We start from the raw sequence: 22,616 nt of genomic DNA, 5'->3' as shown, positions 1-22,616 counted from the left end.
TGCTTCTGTGTCGTCTTATTTCTTATTCTAACAAGTCAAACATGACCTGAGGGATTTAGTTTAATTTAGCATCAAGGTTGACACAGACATGACAAGTTGAAGAGTCCATTTAGGGCTTCACTGTGTCTATCTGAGTACTTGCACTTTGGACATGAATGGTGTGCATTTTATCGGATCAGAATCCAAATCAAGTCGAATTTCACCGGCATATGTTGTGAAATTTGTTAACTTTGTGGCAGCAGTACAATGCAACACATGATAAATATAGGGAAAAAAAACTGAATTATTCTAAGTATATAATTACAAGAAAAAAGTTTGTGAACCTTTTACTATTACTTATTTTTCTGCATTAATTCCTCAAAAATGTGATCTGATCTTCATCTAAGTCACAATAATAGACAAACACAATCTGCCTAAACTAATAACACGCAAACAATTGTACTTCTCATCAATATTTAGGACACCATTTAAATAATCACTGTCTATATTGAAAAAAGAATGTGAACCTCTGTGGGTAATGCCTTCTACAAAAGCTATTTGGAGTCAGGTGTTCCAATCAATGAGATGAGATTGAAAGGTGTGGGTTGTAGAGGTGCCCTGCCCCATATAAAAAAAAGACCACAGTGAGGTTACTGATGGAGCCTGCTCTTCTCAAGAAAGGTATGTTTATGTGCAGCATGCCATGATCAAAACAACTTTGAGACCGAAGAAGAAGAAGAAGAAGAATTGTGGAGATGCATGAAACTGGAACAGGCTAAATAAACATTTCTAAAGACCTGGGTGTTCATCAGTCCACAGTAAGGGAAATTATCTACAAATGGAGGAAATTCAGTACTGTTGCTACTCTCCCTAGGAGTGGGTGTCCTGCAAAGATCACACCAAGAGCACAACGTGCATTGCTGAATGAGGTGAAGAAGAACCCGAGGGTAACAGCAAAACACCTGCAGAAATCTCTAGAACTTGCTAAGGTCTTTGTTCATGTGTCCATTACAAGAAAACACTGAATGTGGTTCATGGAGGGACACTATGGAGGAAACCATTGCTCTCCAAAAAAAACATTGCTGCACATTCAATGATTCAACATTCAAAAAACTTCACTGTCATTCTAACCATACATCAGCTCTGCAGGGCAGAATGAGACAGCGTTTCTCAGGGGCAGTGCAATCATAACATAACAAACGCAACACTAAATAATAAACATAACAATAAATAGTAAAACACAACAGCCACATGTCAGTCAAGTCAGTTATAAGTGTCCAGTGCAAGTTAGAAGTGTCCAAAGCAGAGTCAGGTGGAGCAGCTATTTAGCAGTCTGACTGCCTGTGGGAGGAAGCTGTTTAGTAGCCTTGTGGTTTTAGTTTTGATGCTGCTGTAACGTTTGCCTGATGGCAGAAGAACAAACAGTTCATGGAGAGGGTGTGAGGGGTCTTTAATGTTGTACCGTGTCTTCTGGAGGCATCGACTCTGAAAGAGGTCTTGGACAGAAGGTAGGGAGACCCCAATAACCTTCTCTGCTGCCCTAACCACTCTCTGCAAGGCTTTTTTGTCGACAGCACTGCAGCTGGAGTACCAGGTTGTGATGTAAAAGGTCAGCACACTCTCAACCACGCCTCTGTAGAATGTAGTTAAGAAGTTAGTGGGGAGTGATGCTTGTTTAAGCTTCCTCAGAAAGTGCAATCTCTGTTGGGTCCATTTCACAATCCCAGTGGTGTTCCTGGACCAGGTGAGATTGTCCAAGATGTGCACCCCAAGGAACTTGATGTTTTCCACTCTCTCCACTGTGGAGCCGCTGATGCTGAAGGGTGTGTGCTCAGGCTGAGACCGTCTGAAATCGACAATCATCTCCTTAGTTTTGGTGACATTAAGCATCAAGTTGTTATCCCTGCACCAGCTCTCTAGGTGTTTGACCTCCTCCCTGTACATAGTTTCATCATTTTTGCTGATGAGCCCCACCACTGTGGTATCATTAGCAAATTTAATGATCAGGTTCTCCTTGAATCTGGCTGCACAGTCATGTGTTAGCAGTGTAAACAGCAATGGGCTAAGCACACAGCCTTGTGGGGATCCAGTGCTCAGTGTGATAGAGTCAGAGATGTTCCTGCCAACATGGACTGACTGTGGTCTCTCTGTCAAGAAATCCAGAATCCAGCAACACATGGTAGTGCTAAGCAGCGACAGTTTCTCCACTAGCCTCTGCGGGATGATGGTGTTGAACGCTGAACTGAAATCAATGTACAGGATTCTGGCATAAGTGTCTTTGTTGTCCAAGTGAGAGACAACTGTGTGCAGTGTGGTGGATATTGCATCCTCCGTAGAGCGATTTGGACGATAAGCAAACTGTAGAGGATCCAGTGATGAGGGGAGGCTGGCTGTGATATGAGGCTTGACAAGCCGTCAAAACGTTTCATCACTATGGGGGTCAGGGCAATGGGACGGTAATCATTCAGACAGGCTACAACTGATTTCTTTGCTACAGGGATGATTGTGGAGGTTTTGAAGCATCTGGGGACAATAGCTTGACTAAGGGAGATGTTGAAAATGTCTGTCAGGGCATCTGCAAATACATCAGCACATTCCTTGAGCACACGTCCAGGGATGTTGTCGGGACCTCCCGCTTTTCGTGGGTTGACCCTGGCAAGGGTCCTCCGTGTTTGCTCTGGATCAGTGATTGGAGCCGGCTGGTCAGATGGTAAAAAGGGACTGGCGGTCCCCCTTGCTGTAGTGTTTGATGCTTCGAAGCAGGCAAAGAAATTGTTAAGCCTGTCTGGAAGAGAGGTGTCGCTGTCATCAGTTTTCTGCCTGATCTTGTAGTCTGTCAGAGCTTTAATTCCCTGCCACATCCGTCTGGTGTCACCTGTGTCCATGTATTTTGCCCGCGTAGGCCCTTTTCGCTTTCCTGATCCCTAGTGAAAGCGCAAGTTTGCAAAAGATTTTCTGGAAGTTCCACAATGCTTCATTTTATGAGTAATTAATGTAGAAAACCAGGTAATTGCAAAGGGTTCTCAATCTTTTTCTTGCAACTATATATGTATAGTAAATAGTTAAAAGTAAAATAAGTAGTGTAAAAGCAGAAATTAAAAAATAAAGTAATGAGATAGTGTTCACGGGTTCAATGGCCATTTAGAAATTGGACGGTAGAGGGGTAAAACATCCCCTGTCCTGGACCCATTTATATAACTATAATTGCAAAGGAAGCACAGCAGCACCTCTACTTTCTCAGGAGTCTGCAGAAATTTGGCATGTCATCAAAAAGCTTGGTAAACTTCTATAGATGTGTAGTGGAAAGTGTGCTGACTGACTGCATTACGGCCTGGTATGGGAACACCAATGCTTTTGAGTGTAAAATCCTACAAAAGGTAATGGATTCAGCCCAGTATATCATGGGTACAACCATTGAGCACATCTACATGAAACATTGCCGTAGAAAAACAGCATCCGTCGTCAGAGAACCTCACCACCTAGGCAATGCTCTTTTCTCGTTGCTGCCATCAGGTAGAAGGTACAGGAGCCTCAGGACTTGGATAGTTACTACCCCTCAACCATCAGGCTCTTGAACAAAAGGAGATAACAGCACTCATTTAAGGACTCTTTTAAAAATGCAAACACGAGGAAATCTGCAGATGCTGGAATTTCAAGCAACACACATCAAAGTTGCTGGTGAACGCAGCTGGCCAAGCAGCATCTATAGGAAGAGATGTTTCGGGCCGAGACCCTTCGTCAGGACTAACTGAAGGAAGAGTTAGTAAGAGATTTGAAAGTGGGAGGGGGAAGGGGGAGATCCAAAATGATAGGAGAAGACAGGAGGGGGAGGGATGGAGCCAAGAGCTGGACAGGTGATTGGCAAAAGGGATATGAGAGGATCATGGGACAGGAGGCCTAGGGAGAAGGAAAGGGGGAGGAAACCCAGAGGATGGGCAAGGGGTATAGTGAGAGGGACAGAGGGAGAAAAAGAATGTGTGTATATAAATAAATAAATAAATAAATAAATAACAGATGGGATACGAGGGGGAGGTGGGGCCTTAGCGGAAGTTAGAGAAGTCGATGTTCATGCCATCAGGTTGGAGGCTACCCAGACAGAATATAAGGTGTTGTTCCTCCAACCTGAGTGTGGCTTCATCTTTTCAGTAGAGGAGGCCGTGGATAGACATGTCAGAATGGGAGTGGGATGTGGAATTAAAATGTGTGGCCACTGGGAGATCCTGCTTTCTCTGTCTGCCAACACTATATGGCCAACACTGGATTATAATTGAATTTTTAATGGATTAGTTAGTTAAAAAATGGCCTATTATAAAATGAATGCAAAATTGACAAATTAATGTATTACAAAAAGAAAAACACAGGAACTATGGAAATACTCAGGTCAGGAAACATCTGTGGAGAGAGCAGAAGAGCTGATTTATGTCAATTATCTTTATCATTTTTTTTTGGTTTGGATTCATACATTGAATTTTGATGTTGAATCTGCAGATCATGATACCTGTATAAAAAGAATATTTTATTGAGGTTGGTGGGGAGAATGATCTGTTTATTGCTGCAGCAGCAGATGAGCATTGCTGCAGCCGGGTGAGGTGAACTTGCATTAAGTGACTGTGTCTCTCGGAATGTTGACTCCTTGATGTTGAACTGGTGCCTGAGCTATAGACAGTGCAATGCATCAGGGAAAAGTACTTGGTCTCCTTTGTTGGATAGTCGTCTGCAGTTGGGAAGTGGGTGGGGGCAGGAGGCCATGGCATCAATAAGACCTTAAGACATAGGAGCAGAATTAGATGATTCAGCCCATCGAGTCTGCACTGCCAATCTGTCATGGCTGATTTATTATCCCTCTCAATTCCATTCATTTACTTTTTCCCTGTCACCTTTGATGCCCTGACTTTTGCCACTTTGACTCTGTTTTAAATATACCCAAAGACATGGCCTCCACAGCTATCTGTGGCAGTGAATTCCATAGATTCACCACCTTCTGGCTAAAGAAATTCCTCCTCATCTCTGTTCCTAAAGGGACATCGTTCTATTCTGAAGCTGTGTTCTCTGGTCCTAGGCACTATAGAAGACATCCACTCTACCTAGGCCTTCCAATATTCAATACATTTTAATAAGATCGTCCCTCATTTTTCTAAACACCAGTGAGTATAGGCCCAGGGCCATCACACGCACCTCATACATTAACCGTTTCATTCCCGGAATCGTTCTTGTGAACCCCCCCCCCCCCGGAATTTCTCCAATGCCGGCAGATCCTTTCTTAGATAAGGGACCCAATACTGTTCACAGTACTCCAAGTGCAGTCTGACCAGTGGTTATAAAGCTTCAGCATCACATCTTCGCTCTTATATTCTAGTCCTCTTGAAATAATACTAACATTTCATTTGCCTTCCTTACTACTGACTCAACCTGCAAGTTAACCTTTAGAGAATCCTGCACGAGGGCATCCAAGTCCCTTTGCACCTCTGATTTTTGAATTTTCTCCCCATTTAGAAAACTCCACTCCTTTTATTCCTTCTGCCAAAGTACATGACCATGTTCCTCCCTACATTATATTCCATCTCCCAATTCTTCGCCCATTCTCCCAACTTGTCTGCAGACACCTTGCTTCCTCAACACTATCTGTCCCCCACTTATATTCGTATCGTTCACAAACCTGGCCGTAAAGCCATCAATTCCTTCGTCCAAATCATTGGCATATGAGATGAAAAGAGGTGGTCCCAACACTGACCCCTGTAGCACACCAGTAGTCACTGGCAGCCAACCAGAAAAGGCCCCTTTTACTCTGATTCTTTGTCTCCTGCCAGTCAGCCAATCTTCTATCCATGCTAGTATGTCTCCTGTAATACCATGGGCTCTTCTCTGGTTTGTCATGTGGCTCCAGGTACTCCGAAACCTCATTCTTATTAATGAACTCCAACATCTTTCCAACCACTGTAGTCAGGCTAACTGGCCTACAGTTTCCTTTCTTCTGCCTCCTGATACTCTCGTATTTCTGGCATTCTGCTCGTCACCCACGGTGAAGACTGATGCAAAATACTTAAGGTTAATTTATTATCAAAGCTTGTATCCATATACTCTGAAATTTGTGTTTCTCCAGATAGCCATGAAACAAAGACAGAATATGACGGTAATTCAGAGAGAAACATCAAACCCATCGCCCCCCCAGTACAAAAAAAGAACGACATCCTGATCATCAACCCCTCCCCCCACGCAAAATGGTACAGGAACAACCCCTTCCCTGCACAAAAATCTAACAGAACATCTCCCCCCCCCAAACACCCTCCCCTCATACAACAAAATGGAAAAGGAAGGGTTTTTATATTCTGTTTTTTTTAAATTACCCTAAGTCTGAAAGTTTGTCCTCCATTTCTTTGTCCATCGTTTTCCAGTGGTCTAATATCCACTTGTGTATCTCCTTTACTGTTCATCTGAATAAGCTTTTGGTATCCTCTTTTATATTACTGGCTAACTTGCCTTCATATTTCAGCTTTTCTTTCCTTATGGATTTTTTAGCTGCCTTCTGTTGGTTTTTAAAAGCTTCCCAATCCTTTACAACTAATTTTTGCTTCAAGAGTAAATCCTGAGGAAAATTTGGGGCTGGAGCAATGTTCTCTCTAAGGTGTGCGCATGCATACATCTTTTGCTTCTAGCACACAAAGGAACTTAAACTGCTGACAAAAAGTTGTCAGCCTCTACTTTGGCACAATCATACACAATCACATTTTCTTTTCCAGTTTCTGATGTCTTGCCACTTGCAGAAATTCTCTGATGACTCTGCGGTGGTTGGGTGTATCTGAGGTGGGCAGGAGTCAGAGTACAGAGGATTGGTGGACAAGTTTGTGGAGTGGTGCGGGTGGAATCACCTGCTCCTGAATGTGGCCAAAACCAGGGAGATGGTGATTGATTTTAGGAGCAAGAGGACAGTGATGAGTCCTGTATATATTCTAGGAGAAGAGGTTGTGGTGATAGAGAAGTACAAATACTTGGGTGTTCACCTCAACAACAGACTTGACTGAAAAACCAACACCAAGGCTGTTTACAAGAAGGGAATGAACAGACTCTATTTTTTATGAAAGCTGAGATCCTTCAATGTGTGCAGCAGGATGTTGGAGATTTTTTACCAGTCTGTTGTAATGAGTGCAATCTTCTTTGCTGCTTTATGCTGGGGGAGCAGCATCTGTGTTGGTGATGCAAAAAGCCTAAAGAAACTCATCAAAAAGGCTGGATCTATCCTTGGCTACAATCCGGACTCTATTGAGTTGGTGGTGGAGAGGAGGTCACAAAGCAAAGTGTTATCCATTATGGACAATCTGGCACATCATTCTCTTGACCTACTGATTGCGCAGCTTTTCAAGCGGACTCATTAAGCTCTGCCGTCATAACGATCGTAACAGAAAATCTCCCCTACCGAATGCAATAAGCAGCAGTTCATCTCTGTGTGACAAGAGAACACACACCATAGTACAATAGTCTCTGCTTTATTATGTTGTACATTATGATTGCGCTTTGGTACATTATTGTGTATATTATTCTGTACATTATTATTAGTTAAGTCTGCAAGTGAGTTTTTAAATGTTACTGCTGTAACAAAAGAATTTCCCACTCAGGATCAATAAAGTACATTATTATCATTATTATTATTATGTGGGCAATATTGACAACATGCAGATTGCGATGATTTGTCTGCAGATTTTAGAACTGGCTTATTTATACTGTTTTTATTCAAGAAATTATTGAATCATTGTCTAATTCCAAAGCAAAGGGTGTGAAGTGCAACAGAACTGCTAGTTCATTTAAAGCAGAATGACTTAATGAAACAGCAGAAATTTGTAGCTACGAGAAATATTGAGTTAACTTCTAGCGTTGTCCTCCAACGGCCCATTGAGTTCTTGATGTGTCTTTAGTGTCTTGTTTACCTTATACTTTTCCAATCCAAAAGACAGGCATTCTGGGATCGATCTGTGGGGCATTGTGTCCTATGCTTTCTGGTAGTTGATCCAGGCTGTGCTTGGGTTGGTTTGCCTGGTGTTGGAGTCTCGCATGACTGCTTTGTCTACCAGTAGTTGGTGCTTGGAACCTCTGGATCAATTAGCAATCCCCCTTTGAGCAGGGCTCAGGAATTTACACACGTTCTTTCAGCCTGCTGCCTATGATGCCTGCTAGGAGCTTCCATGTTGTTGTCAGGCAGGTTATAAGCGGTAGTTTGATGGTCCTTTGTGAGGATCCTTCATTATGAATATTGTCCTTCCTTGAGTTAGCTAGTCAGGCTGGGAGCCTGCTTCAAGCAGCAGGTTCATTTGAGCTGCCAGCCGTGTATGTAATGCTGTTAGCTTCTTCAGCCAATAAGTGTGGATCATGTCAGGCCCTGGTGATGTCCATTTCTTCGTACTTGCCACCCATTGCTGGACATCTACCGCTGTGTTGGTGACTGGCTCTTCCTCTGGGAGATTTCAGAGCCTTGATTGCTCTGGGAGTTTGCAGAGGCCAGCCATTGGACACTGGTGTTATGTGATGTTTCTTTCTCCCATAGACTCTTCCAGTTGCTGTTTTGGTTGGTTCACATACTGGTATGTTGTTGCTCTGAAACTGTGGGAATACTTTCCCTGCTTATTTGGAGAAGAGTGCATTTATTTGCTTGGTCTCTCAGTCCTTAGTGTCCCTCTGTGGTCTAGTAGCCAGAGCTGTTAACTGTTGCTTGATGGTTTCCAGGGCTTCGGCAATGGACATACCTCTGTACTTCCTTAGTAGCTGAGATGAGTCTTTGGTCTTCCCAGCCTTCTGCAACTCAGTTAGTCTGCTGACCTCCGCCCTTGTGGTTTTCATCTTGGTTTCCAATCACCATCTCTGAGGGCTTGGAGGGGAGAATGTACTCTCCACTGTATTTCATTTTGGAGCCCAGCATTTCTAGGACTACTGCTGCCAGTGCATATATCAGGGTATTGGTCTCAGTTATGTTGGACCATTGGCTGCTTCTGTCTGATGGAATTTTTTCACTAAGTCTGGGGAGTCTAGTTTTTTGATTGACAGTCGCCAATTTAGCTATTAACCTCTCTTTGATTACCCTGAGGTGACAGTTGAACTTGCATTCCCTGTGTATAAGCTGATGCTATTACCTTTGCGTAATCTGTGAGTTGTAGAGATGGGGTTTTATTCACATTTCCTGATTGGCTCGAATTTGTGGTGATAACTGCTTGGTGCATTGTGATTGTATGTCTTCCAATTCAAGATGTGATAGCAATCCTCTGTTGACAATGCTTGATTGCTGGGTAACCAGTTATTTTTCCGTGAATGTGGATAACTCACTTAGTTGTTACCAGAGTCCCCACGAGTGCTTGATGTATCCGGTTTCGTATAGGTTGCTGTTAAGGTAGCATTCCATTATGATTATGAGGACATGCAGTCCCCTTTTATTGTCATTTAGTACTGCATGCATTAAGAAATGATAAAAATGTTTTTCCAGAATGATATCACGAAAACACGTGACAAACCGACTTTTAAAACTACAAAAACCACATAATTATAACATATAGTTACAACAATACAAAGCAATACCGTAATTTGATAAGAACAGACCATGGCACAGTAAAAATCTCAGAGTCTCTCGAAAGTCACATCATCTCACGCAGACGGTAAACCCCAGCGCTGCCAACTTGACCACAGTCCGACTCCGAGTCCGTCCAAAAAACCCCAAGCCTACGACCACCTATTTGACACCGAGCACCATCTCTACCGAGCGTTTCGACCCCGGCCCTGGCAACAGGCGATATGCAAAGCCGAGGATTTGGGGCCTTCGTCTCCGGAGGTTCTCGATCGCACAGTAGCAGCGGCAGCGAAGCAGGCATTTCAGAAGTTGCTCCAGATGTTCCTCCGTGCTTCTCACGGCTGTTTCCATCAAATCAGGATTGTGCACGGCACCCTAGTTACACATATTGATATTCATTCGGAACGACCGCACAAGCTGCGTCGCGCCGCCATCTTCTCCTTCTCCTCATTCCATGTTATCCAGTCTCATCCATTTATGATTTGTTCCAGTAGCCAATTTCTCCCTAGATGGTCCTGGTTCCCCAAACATTGGTATGGACCTTGTTAGCGTGTGTGGGTGTGTATGTATGTATGTATATGTATGTGTATATATGTATATGTGTGTGTATGTATGAGATGAAATCATTTTAAGCAAGCCAAGAGTTTTGTGGATTATACATTCCACCCAGCTGGCAAAGAGAGTTTAAATTCCTAAGTGGGTACCCATCCCGAAGAAGCAGTAAGTATAGGAGTCTTTGGTGAGTTCCATTCTCAAACTGGAACTTCATAGTGGAAACTGCTAGGGAGTGGTGATTTTTCAGGTGTGCAGTCCTTCCATGGACAAAAGATTTGATGACGGTGGACAGTGTAAAGTACAGCAAAGCAGTACTATAGGAGATTGCGCATTTGGGAAATAAACAGTTAATTCTGTAGCCCTCACATTATTTTACCTCAGTCCGAGGAGCAACATTGACATGGAGACTGAAGGACAGCTGTATCCCACTGTTACCAAACTCTTGAATGGACCTCTCATTTGCTAAAAGATGAACCCTTGATCTTGAAGTCAAAATCGGAATTAATTTGTGCAGGAAATTATATAAACAAATACAACAGCTTACGTACAAGAAGTGATGTTCATATGAAACAAACTGCACCTCTAGAAAACAGTGTACCTCAATATGACTGGGACCGTGTCTTTGCAGTGAGGTTCACTGGTGCTTGGGGAAAACCTCAAATGAATTGCCACAAGGATGGATACTAGCATACAAGAACAGAAGAGAGGAATAAAATGCATGAACAAGCGAGCTTGTTAGTACTATGAAAGGCAACAATGCCATATTTGTAGAGTTGTAGCAAAGTACAGCACAGAAACAGGCCCTTTGGCCCATCTAGTCTGGGCCAAACCATTTAAACTGCCTACTCCAATCAATCTGCCATCCTTGTACCTATCTAAATTTCTCTTAAACATTGAAATCAAGCTGGCAGCTTTTTCCACACACTCTTGACCCTCTGAGTGAAGTTGTTTCCTCTCATGGTTCACTTAATCATGACCTTTCACCCTTCACCCATGACCTATTTCTAGTCCCACTCAACCTCAGTGAAAAAGCCTGCTTGCATTTACCTTATCTATACCCCTCATTTGTATATCTCTATCAAATTTCATCAGTCTTTTATCTTCCAAGGAATAAAGTTCTAACCTATTCAATCTTTCCTTGTAACTCTGGTCCTCAGATTATAAGGAATAGAGAGATAGATTTTTTAAAAATCTTGATTTTCCCGATTATAATGAAGATTCCCGGACCATAGATGTTAACTGTTTCTCTGGCCACAGATACTGTCTGACCTGCTAACGTTTCAAATGGTACTTATTTGTATTTCAGATTTTCAGCATCTGCACTTTTTAGATTTTCTAATCTGAATGCATCCAGCATTTATGAGGTGATCAGTGCATTCAAGACGCACAGAAATAAATGGGTAACATCAGATATACCTTTCAAATTGTTGAAATGTAATCAAAGTCAGGAATAAAATATCCCAGGTTAATTAATTTTAAGAACAGTGGTCAAAAATTTCAAGGAAGAGGGTATATTAAAGAATACAGATGTTAATTTTGAGAAATGATCATAGCTCAGAAATTCATATATAATCAAGGTTGGTTAAGTAAAGAACCAACGAGACAAGAAGCATTAGTGGGAGCCCCCAAACAGCATTGATAATGGAGTACATACACCCAGTGGCCACTTTATTAGGTATCTTCTGTACCTAATAATAGGGCCCCTGAGTGTATGTTTGAGGTCTTCTGTTGCTGTAGCCCATCCGCTTCAAGGCTGGACTTGTGCATTCAGAGATGTTCTTCTGCACGCCATTGTTGTAAAATGTGATTATTTGAGTTACTATCGCCTTCCTGTCGGTTTGAACCAGTCTGGCCATTCTCCTCTGACCTCTCTCATTAACAAGATATTTTTGCACCATTCTCTGTAAACTCTAGAGACTGATGTGTGTGAAAATCCCAGGAGCTCAGCAGTTTCTGAGCTACTCAAACCACCTTGTTTGGCACCAACAGTCATTCCACAGTCAAAGTCATTTTGATCGGATTTCTTCCTCATTCTGATGTTTGGTCTGAACAAGAGCTGAACCTCTTGACCATGTCTGCATGCTTGCTTTTATGCTTTGGGCTTCTGCCACACTATTGGCTGATTAGATATTTGTATTAACAAGCAGGTGTACAGAAGTTGTCACTGAGTGTAGATTAGTACATTATTGATAAATAGGGACCAGTTTGGAGTTACCAGGTCTGCCATGAGAAAGAATTCCTAGATAGTCTTTCATATATGGCTTTATAAGAGAAATTGTTACTCAAAGTGCCAAAGTATCTCCACAAACAAATCCATTGACATCCTAAAGTTTGTGGATGACATCACTGTAGATGGTCTCATCTCTAATAACGACGTGACCTGCTGTCAAAGAGAGGTAGACCATCTTGCAGCATGGTGTGCTGATAACAACTTGGAGCTTAATGCTATTGAGACAGTGGAAATGACTTCCACCGACAACCCTTGGAACCCTATCTGCCCCTCCCCCCATGGAAACTAATGGTCAGGTTGAGTCTGTGGTAGGGTCATTCAAATCCCCGGGCACTACCCATTACCAATACACTGAAGTGGGACAAGCAAGTTACACTCATCATTAAGAAAGCCCAGCAGAGATTGTTCGTCCTCTGCCAGCTTTGGAAATTTTCACTCATCCATCTTTAAGTGTTGTAACTACCTTGATACTGTTTCGTTTCCCACCACCACCACCTCCCTCTCCAAGTCCAGATGGCAGAGGGTGGTCCAGTCAGCAGAGAAGATCAATTGCTGTCAGCTACTGGCCTTAAAAGACCTGCTCTTCGCCAGAGCAAAGAAAAGAGCTGGGAAAATTACTGCTGACTCCATCCACCCTAGCTGTCACCTAATCACTAAATTGCCATCAGAGAGATGCTGTAAGTCCATCACCACCAGGACAACGTCATCTCCGAACCTCCTTTCCTGTAGCTATCCATCTTCTCAACAAAACTCACTCAGATCTAATACCGAACAGCCCCTGCATTAACATCTGCTAAATGCTCTTTCCTTTTCTCCTTGTTCTGTTCACATTTATTTAAGTTTGATTATTGACATTTGTGCATGTGACCATTTTGCTAATTGTTGATTACTCATGGCTGTTTGCACTGTTGTCTTGTAAATTGTTCGTTACTGTTGTGTTGTCTGTTATGGTATTATCCTGTGCTTTATGCTTGGCACCGAACCACAATCAATTCTAGTATGTTTCAAATAGCGACAATAAAGTGATTCTGAAGTTAACAGGATACGTCACATTATAGCTGTTGGACTTGGTTACAGATGCTTCTTAACTGCACTGCATTTACTTCTCAGCTGGTGGACCATTACCCTCTGCCCTGCATTCCATGAGCAATCTCATCATTCCACGGACTTGGTGTCAGCAGATGAAAGTTCCATGGGCCTCTTGACATAGTACAAATGTGGACAGAAAAGGTAAGAAATCTTCAAAGTTTAAACGTTCAAAGTACATTTATTATCAAAGTATGTATACATCGTACAACCTTGAGATTCGTCTCCTACAGGCAGCCACGAAACAAAGAAATCCAAGAGACCCCATTTAGAAAAAAAAGACTGTCGAACACCCAATGTTTAGAGAAAAATTAAAACAAATCATGCAGACAAATAATGTTCTGAACGAAGTCCATGAAGAGAGTCCGAGACCCAGCGAAGAGCTGAGTAAGCATCATGGAGCAGTAAGCTGAACCATCTCCTCCCTGTCCTTGGGCCCCGACACGCTGACCTTTTCAATCTGACTCAGAGCCTAAATTGACCTCCAAACATCACGTTCAACCATCTCGATACACTGTGGAGCCTGGGCCCCGACGGCTCGATTTGGCCTGAACTCGACCTTTCCAATTTGGCCCAGTGCTTAAATCTTCATCCAATCAAAACATCAGAACGTCAGTCAAACATCGGAACCAATCAAGTTATTCATGTGAAGGTCATTTCATAAATGATAAATCAGTCTTTGTTGCAGCAATATTATACAGATATTCGGTCTTCTAGTACTATAGTTGAAGCCAACAAGTTGTTGGTTTGTTTATTTATCTGGAGATACAGTGCGGACGGGCTGTTCCAGCCCAACAACCCAGCTATTTAACCCTAGCTGAATCCCATGATAACTGACAATAACCAATTAACCCACTAACCAGTACGTCTTTGGACTGTGGGACGAAACCCATGTGGCTCATGGGGAGAATGTACAAACTCCATGCAGGTGTTGGTGGAATTGAACTCCGGAAAGCCCCGAGCTGTAATAGAGCTATGCCACTGTGGGGTCTGAAAAGTTAATTATTTTGAAACATGAAATGGATTTTCTAATAATGTTATAGTGCATTGAGGATTTTATGAGAGATGGGATTAGTGGGGAATGCTCCTGCCAGATTTGCCTCTGAAGTGTGTTGCGTATGAATGGAGTAAGAATGCCAATGGGGTGGTATGCTTTAAAAGTTTTGACTGAGTCATTTTAGCAATGGTACAAACCCCATTTCCAGAAAAGTTGCGATATTTTCCAAAATGCAATAAAAACAAAAATCTGTGATATGTTAATTCACGTGAACCTTTATTTAACTGACAAAAGTACAAAGAAAAGATTCTCAATAGTTTTACTGACCAACTTAATTGTATTTTGTAAACATACACAAATTTAGAATTTGACGGCTGCAACACACTCAACAAAAGTTGGGACAGAGGCATGTTTACCATTGTGTTACATCACCTTTCCTTTTAATAACACTTTTTAATCATTTTGGAACTGAGGATACTAATTGTAGTAGATTTGCAATTGGAAATTTTGTCCATTCTTGCTTGATATAAGACTTCAGCTGCTCAACAGTCCGTGGTCTCCATTGTCTGACTCTCCTGTTCATAATGCGCCATACGTTTTCAATAGGAGATAGATCTGGACTGGCAGCAGGCCAGTCAAGCACACGCACTCTGTGTCTACAAAGCCACGCTGTTGTACCCCGTGCAGAATGTGGTCTGACATTGTCCTGCTGAAATAAGCGTGGACATCCCGGGAAGAGACGTCGCCTTGATGGCAACATATGTCTCTCTAAAATCCTAATATACACCTCAGAGTCAATGATACCTTCACATACATGCAACTCACCCATGCCATGGGCACTGATTCACCCCCATACCATCACAGATGCTGGCTTTTGCACCTTTCGCTGATAATAATCTGGATGGTCGTTTTCATCTTTGGAACGGAGAACTTGACGCCCGTTTTTTCCGAAAACTAGCTGAAATGTGGACTCATCTGACCACAGCACACAGTTCCACAGTCTTTCGGTCCATCTGAGATGAGCTCGGGCCTAGAGAACTTGCCAGCGTTTCTGCACAGAGTTGATGTATGGCTTCCTCCTTGCGTAATACAGTTTCAAGTTGCATTTCTGGATGCAGCGACGGACTGTGTTGAGTGACAATGGTTTTCCGAAGTACTCTCGAGCCCAGGTGGCTATAATTGTCACAGTAGCATGACGGTTTCTTAAGCAGTGCCACCTGAGGGCTCGAAGATCACGCGCATTCAACAGTGGTTTCAGACCTTGCCCTTTATGCACTGAGATGTCTCTGAATTCTCTGAATCTTTTCACAATATTATGTGCTGTAGATGTTGAAAGACCTAAATTCTCTGCAATCTTGCGTTGAGAAATGTTCCTTTTGAACTGACTAACAATTCTCTCACGAATTTTGGCACAAAGGGGTGAGCCATGACCCATCCTTGCTTGCAAAGACTGAGCCTTTGATGGACGCTACTTTTATACCCAGTCATGATACCTCACCTGCTACCAATTAGCCTGCTTAATGTGGAGTCTTCCAAACCGGTGTTACTTGAATATTCTGTGCACTTTTCAATCTTATTTTAACTCTGTCCCAACTTTTGTTGAGTGTTCACGTGAATTAACATTTCATAGATTTTTGTTTTTACTGCATTTTGGAAAATATCCCAACTTTTCTGGAAATGGGGTTTGTACGTAATGGATAAGTTATGGTGTGGGAGAAGTGAAAGAAGCCCACCAAGACAGAAAACCCACTTGACGAAGAGAGAGCTTCCCACGCGAAGGAGCCCCAGTAAATTCACCACCTGATCAGTTGACTGTGTGTGCACTCGGTACATTCGTGCAAGGTTCAAAGTGAAAATACCAGTTACACATTATATCCTTCTGAAGTTGCAGTATCAGGAGAGCATTTAATGATGCTTGGGTGAATCCTTATTTCAGAGCTTATTTTATTTCAGTAATTACAGGTTGCACAGTGCAAGCAGGCTGAGGGAATTAATCAAGATGGTCTGCACAAGAGAATTGGCACAGCATAAAAACACATCATCACCTAAATGTGTTCATCCTTCATTTTTCTCTTGCACCCTCCAGCACAACCCAGTGCCTCTACTGTGTACTGACCTGCTGGTATTGGTGGAGTATTAAACAGTGATGTATTGGTAATTGTTGGATATAATTCCACTGTGTTATTTGACCTCTATTCAGAGAGGGCCTCAGGATCATAAAAGTTATTATTTATTACGGCATGAGCAATGTGGACATTCTGAGGTCTCTTTCTCGCACAGTTCAACTAAATGTCCTTTCTGTGTTTCCTGCAGCTGCACCATAATGTCGCACTATACGGATGAGCCTCGGTTTACCATTGAGCAGATCGACTTGCTTCAGCGGCTCCGTCGGAGCGGGATGACCAAACGGGACATCATCCATGCTCTGGAGACCTTGGACCGTCTCGACCAGGAGCATGCGGAAAAATTTGGCAAGCGACACTGCTACGGCAACAGCCACTCTTCCTCCGGCAGTAGCAACCACTTCACTGCCTCGTCCTCCTCTGTCACAGCTGCCACGCAGACCCCGTACAGCGGCACGTCACCATCACCAAGCAACAGCTATGATACCTCCCCACCCCCGTGCAGCACTCACTTGAATGGGCGGGAGAGCAATAACAACGAGAAACTGCCCATGGTCAATGGTAGGCTGTCACCCAGCCGTTTCCACAGTAACGTCAACCAGAGGACGTGCAACTTCCATCCAGTGGAGGAAGAGATGGACCTGGAGGAAAGAGTTGAGGAGCTCATGAGGTCAGTTCAAAGTGACTGTTAGATCATTTTGTTGAGGTACAATATACAGAAGAAGCTAAAGAGGTAAGCAGACTTTAAACTGGCCTGTCCTGGGGTTGGAGGAGTGTGTGTGTGTGTGTGTGTGTGTGTGTGTGTGTGTGCGCGCGCGCGCGCGCGCGCATGTGCTTAGGGAGGAATGGGGCTTATTTTGCTGCTGTTGTTTTGGCACTGGTATTCAGTTTTGTTGTGTTCTATGTTGTCCTGCCATGCATTGTGGGCGTGCTATGTCAGCGACACATGCGGGCTACCCCAGCACACCCTCGGGTGTGTTGGTTGTTAACACATTTCACTCTATGTTTTGATGTACATGTGATAAATTTGAATCTCAAATCTGATGTTGATAGACTTTTACCAGGCATGGGGTAAGTGATATGAAACAAAGAATTAAGTATGTTACAGAGTGGTAGTTTGAGTGCTAATTGACCTGCTGGTGTTTCTCTATAGTCCCCCCACTAGTGTAGTGTGCATTTTTCATTTCTGCATCCACCTAACCGGCTCAAAAGGTTTTGGGAGATGATTACAAGCTACATTGGGACTGTGAAATCGACGCATGTGATGGAAGCATTTGAGGAATGGGGAAATGTTTACTAAGGAATTATTTATTATTGTCCCATGTAAGGAGATGCAGAGAAAAGCTTTGTTTTGTGTGGCATCCAAGCAGATCCTTCGTATGTAATACATGGAGGAAGTGCAACAGAAGAGGTGGGCAAGTAAGGTGCAAGTGGCAGCAATGTCGGTTGACATAACACGGGTTCATCTTTATCGTACAAGAGGTCCATTTAAGAGTTTTCACAGTGGAATAGAAGCTGTCTTTGAGCCTGGTTGTCTATGTTCTCAGGCTTTTTTTACCTTTTGCCCACTGGGAGTGGGGAGAATAGAGATTGTCCAAAGTGGGAAGGCATCTTTGATTATATTGTCTACTTTCCCAAGGCAGCAAGAAGTGTAGACAGAGTCCATGGATGAAGGCTGGTTTCCTATAGGATAGAAGATATAGGAGCAGAATTAGGCCATCAAGTCTACTCTACCATTCCACCATCCCTCTCAACCCATTCTTCTGCCTTCTCCCCATAACCGTAATCTGAGGAACCTATCAACTTCCACTTTAAGTATACCCAATGACTTGGCCTCCATGGCTGTCTGTGGCAATGAATTTCACAGATTCACCACCCTCTATCTAAAGAAATTCTTCTTCATCTCTGTTCTAAATGGACGTTCCCTCAATTCCAGGGTTTGTTAACCTGGAGAGCATGGAACCCTAGTTAATGGTAGGGGTCCATGGCATAAGAAAGGTTGGGAATCCTGCTCTATTCGGAGGCTGTGGCCTCTCGTCCTAGAGTCGCTAGCTATAGTAAACATCCTTTCCACATCCACTCTGTCTAGGCCTTTCAGTATTCGATAGGTTTCAATGAGATCTCCCCTCATTCTTATAAACTCCAGACATTACAGGCCTAGAGCCATCAAATATTCCTCATGCATTAACCCTTTCACTCCTGGAATCATTCTCATGAACCTCCTCTGGATCCCCTCCAATCTGGCACATCTTTTACATAAGGGGCCCAAAACTGCTCAGAATACTTCAAGTGCGGTCTGACCAATGCCTTGCAAAGCCCCATTATAGACTGTAATAGCGTAATAGACTGAGCTGTATTCAAAACTCTCTGCAGTTTCTTGTGATCTTGGGTGGAGCAGTTGCCATATCAAGCTGTGGTGTATCTGCGTAGGATGGTTTCTGTGGTGCATCTGTATAAATTAGCAAGGGTCATTGGGAACATGCCGTACTGCCCTGGTTGTTTGAGACTCATTACTGACCTCATCATTGCAGTCTATCTTGTCTTGGTCCTTGCTCTTCATGGCTTCCCTGCATTGTACTTTCTCTGTAACTGCACTGTTATTGTTTTCCCTTGTACTACCTTAATGCAATGCCATAATGAAATGAACTGTATGAATAGCTTATAAAACTAAGATTTTTTACTGTATGTGACGTAAAAGATAATTTTATATCCAATCTTTTGGGGTGACTGATCAAGATTTGCTTGAAGCTAAATTCTAATCAAAAGGCATCTAGGAAACATGTTTTAATGTTATTTCTTTATTCACCTTCCAAACCTCCTCCCTCCCAATCCCTACTTGTGTTTTCATTCTGTAGGAGAGACAGCACCACTGTTAAAGAGGAGATTAAGAATTTTCTTTCCAATCGGATGATTTCCCAGACGATCGTGGGCCAGGTCACAGGTGAGAAGGCGACTGACCAGCCCGTGCTTGAATTCCATATACATTTTTAACAGAGAGTATGTAAAATTCCTTAGGACCACTTTGTCGAGCACCTCCGCTCCATCCACTTTAAGGGGAATTTCTTTCCAATATTTTTTTATTAAATTTATTAAATTTCATATATATAAATACAGAATTCGTAAGGATACTTATTATAAATCAAAATAAGGTAGCACATAATGCACTATATATAAATCACACTGATACAATCACGGTATCCCATATTCATGATCAATCAAATAAAATAAATTGAATTATGAAATACAATAATATGGTTAATTATATTATTTTAAAAAATCTACACCCGCTACCAAGACAAAGCTGGTTGGTAAAAAAAACAAAAAAAAGAGTACTTCACCATATAATATTTTATAATAATAGCCCAAATCTATATTTTAATAACAATAACAATTCAAAGATTTTCAAAATAGTTCAGAAAGGGTCCCCATAACGTTTAAAAAAGGGGAATTTCTCAGTGGCCAAACATTTTTAATTCCAACACACAAAAGGCTGGTGGAGCACAGCAGGCCAGGCAGCATCTCTAGGAAGAGGTGCAGTCGACATTTCGGGCCGAGACCCTTCGTCAGGACTAACTGAAAGACGAGATAGTAAGAGATTTGAAAGTGGGAGGGGGAGATCCGAAATGATAGGAGAAGACAGGAGGGGGAGGGATGGAGCTAAGAGCTGGAAAGTTGGTTGACAAAAGGGATACAAGGCTGGAGAAGGGAGAAGATCATGGGACGGGAGGCCTAGGGAGAAAGAAAGGGGGAGGGGAGCCTAAAGGAAGATGGAGAGCAGGCAAAGAGTTATTGTGAGAGGTTAGAGGGAGAAAAAAGAGAGAGGAAAAAGGGGGTGGGAATAATAAATAAATAAATGATTGATGGGTTAAGAAGGGGAGGAGGCGCATTAACGGAAGTTGGAGAAGTCAGTGTTCATGCCATCAGGTTGGAGGTTTACCCAGACTGAATACAAGATGTTGTTCCTCCAACCTGAGTGTGGCTTCATCTTCTCCCTTCTCCAGCCTTGTATCCCTTTTGCCAATCAACTTTCTAGCTTTTAGCTCCATCCCTCCCCATCCTGTCTTCTCCTATCATTTCGGATCTTCCCCCTCCCACTTTCAAATCTCTGACTGTCTGTTCTTTTAGTTAGTCCTGACGAAGGGTCTCAGCCCAGAACGTCGACTGTGCCTGTTCCTATAGATGCTGCCTGGCCTGCTGCGTTCCACCAGCAACTTTGATGTGTGTTGGTTGAATTTCCAGCACCTGCAGATTTTCTCGTGTTTGCGTTTTTAATTCCGTTGTCGGTTCATGGCTTCCTCTTGTGCTATGATGAAGCCACTGTCGGGGAAGAGAAGCAACATTTCATATTCTGTCTGGGTAGCCTCCAACCTGATGCCATGAGCATCAATTTCTCCTCCCGATAAAAATTGTTTTCCTTCCCCCATCCCTCTTCTTCTATTCTCCACACTGGCCTCTTATCTCTTCTCACCCGCCTTTCGCCTCCTCTGGGGCCCCTCCTTCTTCCCTTTTTCTATGGTCCACTCTCCTCTCCTGTCAGATTCCTTCTTCAGCCCTTTACCGTCCCCATCCACCTGTCTTTAGCTATCCTCTCCCCCCCCCACCCACCTTCTTCCCCCTTTCCCTTTCAGTCTTGAAAAAGGGTCTCTGTCCAAAATGAACAACTTAATTCCTGTCCATATTGCTGCCTGACCTGCTGAGTTCCTCCAGCATTTTGTGTGTGTTGCTCTGGATTTCCAGCATCTGCAGAATCACACGTGTTTATGTAAAATTCCTGCTGTGTTCACCTACATGTATTGACATGAAAATGCAACATGTTTGGAAGCCAATGTAAATTAATGTGGGCTTATTAGGTTAATGGTAAGTTAAGTGAACATAGGACATAAAACATTACAGCACAGTACACGCCATTTGGCCCACAATATTGTGCCTAGCTTTTAACCTACTCTAAGATCTAACTCTTGGTTCCTGCATAGCCCTATCAGGATAAGTTGAGTGACCTAGGGCTTTTCTCATTGGAGCAAAGGAGAATGAGAGGTGGCTTGACTGAGGTGTATAAGATGGTAAGACTTTTCCAGGGAATTGGGAGGAAAGCATGGGGGGGATGTCAGAGGTAGGTTTGTTTACACAGGGTGGTGGGTGTGTGGAATGCGCTGCCAGGAGTGGTGGTAGATGCAGATACATTAGGAACTTCTAAAAAAAACACTCTTGGATAGGCACATGGCTGAAACGTCGACTGTACCGCTTCCTATAGATGCTGCCTGGCCTTCTGCGTTCACCAGCAATTTTTATGTGTGTTGCTTGAAATTCCAGTATCTGCAGATTTCCTTGTGTTTGCTGAAAGAAACATGGAGGGCAACACGTGAGGTTAGAAGGTTGGCACATTGTGGGCTGAAGGGCCTGGACTTTGCTGTACCTGTTCTATGCAGAGAAAGGGAAGTGAGGGTTGTTGTGGGCAAAGAGTAAATAGATAAATAGGAGGGTCTGTTACTGGGTGGGAAGGTAAGAAAGATCCGTGCTGTAATAGAAATGCTGGCTGAACAAACTACCACATTAAGTTAATTACATGCAGCAAACCGAAAAGTATTTTTAGAATTAATTATTTAAACATTGCACAGAGTGCTGACTGAAGACTGGGATGTACTTTTTGATTATCACCTATTTCAATATATACAGTATTATATTTAGCAAAGTGTCAGGCTATTATACTACATATAACAAATCAAGCTGTAATTAGAATCAGAATCACATTTATTATCACCGTCTTGTATGACATGAAATTTTTTTGCTTTGTTGCAACAGTAGAATGCCAAGACATAAAAATTGTGATATATTACAAAATAGTGTGAAACTAAGGAATAGTGAGGGAGTGTTCATTGGTTCATGGACCATTCTGAAATCTGATGGTGGAAGGGAAGAAGCTGTTCCCAAATCATTGAGTGTGGGTCTTCAGGCTCCTGTGCTTCCTCCTCAATGGTACTAAGAAGAGGAGGACATGTCCCAGATGATGAGGGTTCTTAGTGGTGAATGCCGCCTTCTTGAGGCACCATCTGTTGTAAATGTCCTCGATGGTGGGGAGGTTTGTGCTCGTGATAGAGCTGGCTG

At 42.9% G+C, this 22,616-nt stretch overlaps 1 protein-coding gene across 3 annotated transcripts in view; it reads left to right on the top strand.

The window, feature by feature from the left end:
* LOC134350790 (homeobox-containing protein 1-like) overlaps nucleotides 1–22,616 on the top strand; it is a 77,952-nt gene that overhangs the window by 11,760 nt on the left and 43,576 nt on the right. For all 3 annotated transcript variants that reach the window (XM_063056482.1, XM_063056481.1, XM_063056479.1), the window contains exons 2-4: nucleotides 13,419–13,538; nucleotides 16,705–17,184; nucleotides 19,370–19,455. In XM_063056482.1, the coding sequence (XP_062912552.1) occupies nucleotides 16,715–17,184; nucleotides 19,370–19,455 (556 nt within the window). In that variant the 5' untranslated portion in view covers nucleotides 13,419–13,538; nucleotides 16,705–16,714. The remainder of the gene's footprint in view (nucleotides 1–13,418; nucleotides 13,539–16,704; nucleotides 17,185–19,369; nucleotides 19,456–22,616) is intronic.

The sequence above is a fragment of the Mobula hypostoma genome, chromosome 8, assembly GCF_963921235.1.
Source record: "Mobula hypostoma chromosome 8, sMobHyp1.1, whole genome shotgun sequence".
NCBI classification, from domain to species: domain Eukaryota; kingdom Metazoa; phylum Chordata; class Chondrichthyes; order Myliobatiformes; family Myliobatidae; genus Mobula; species Mobula hypostoma.
The sequence above is the reverse complement of the archived record's forward strand: the minus strand, read 5'-3'. Positions and strand labels throughout refer to the sequence as shown.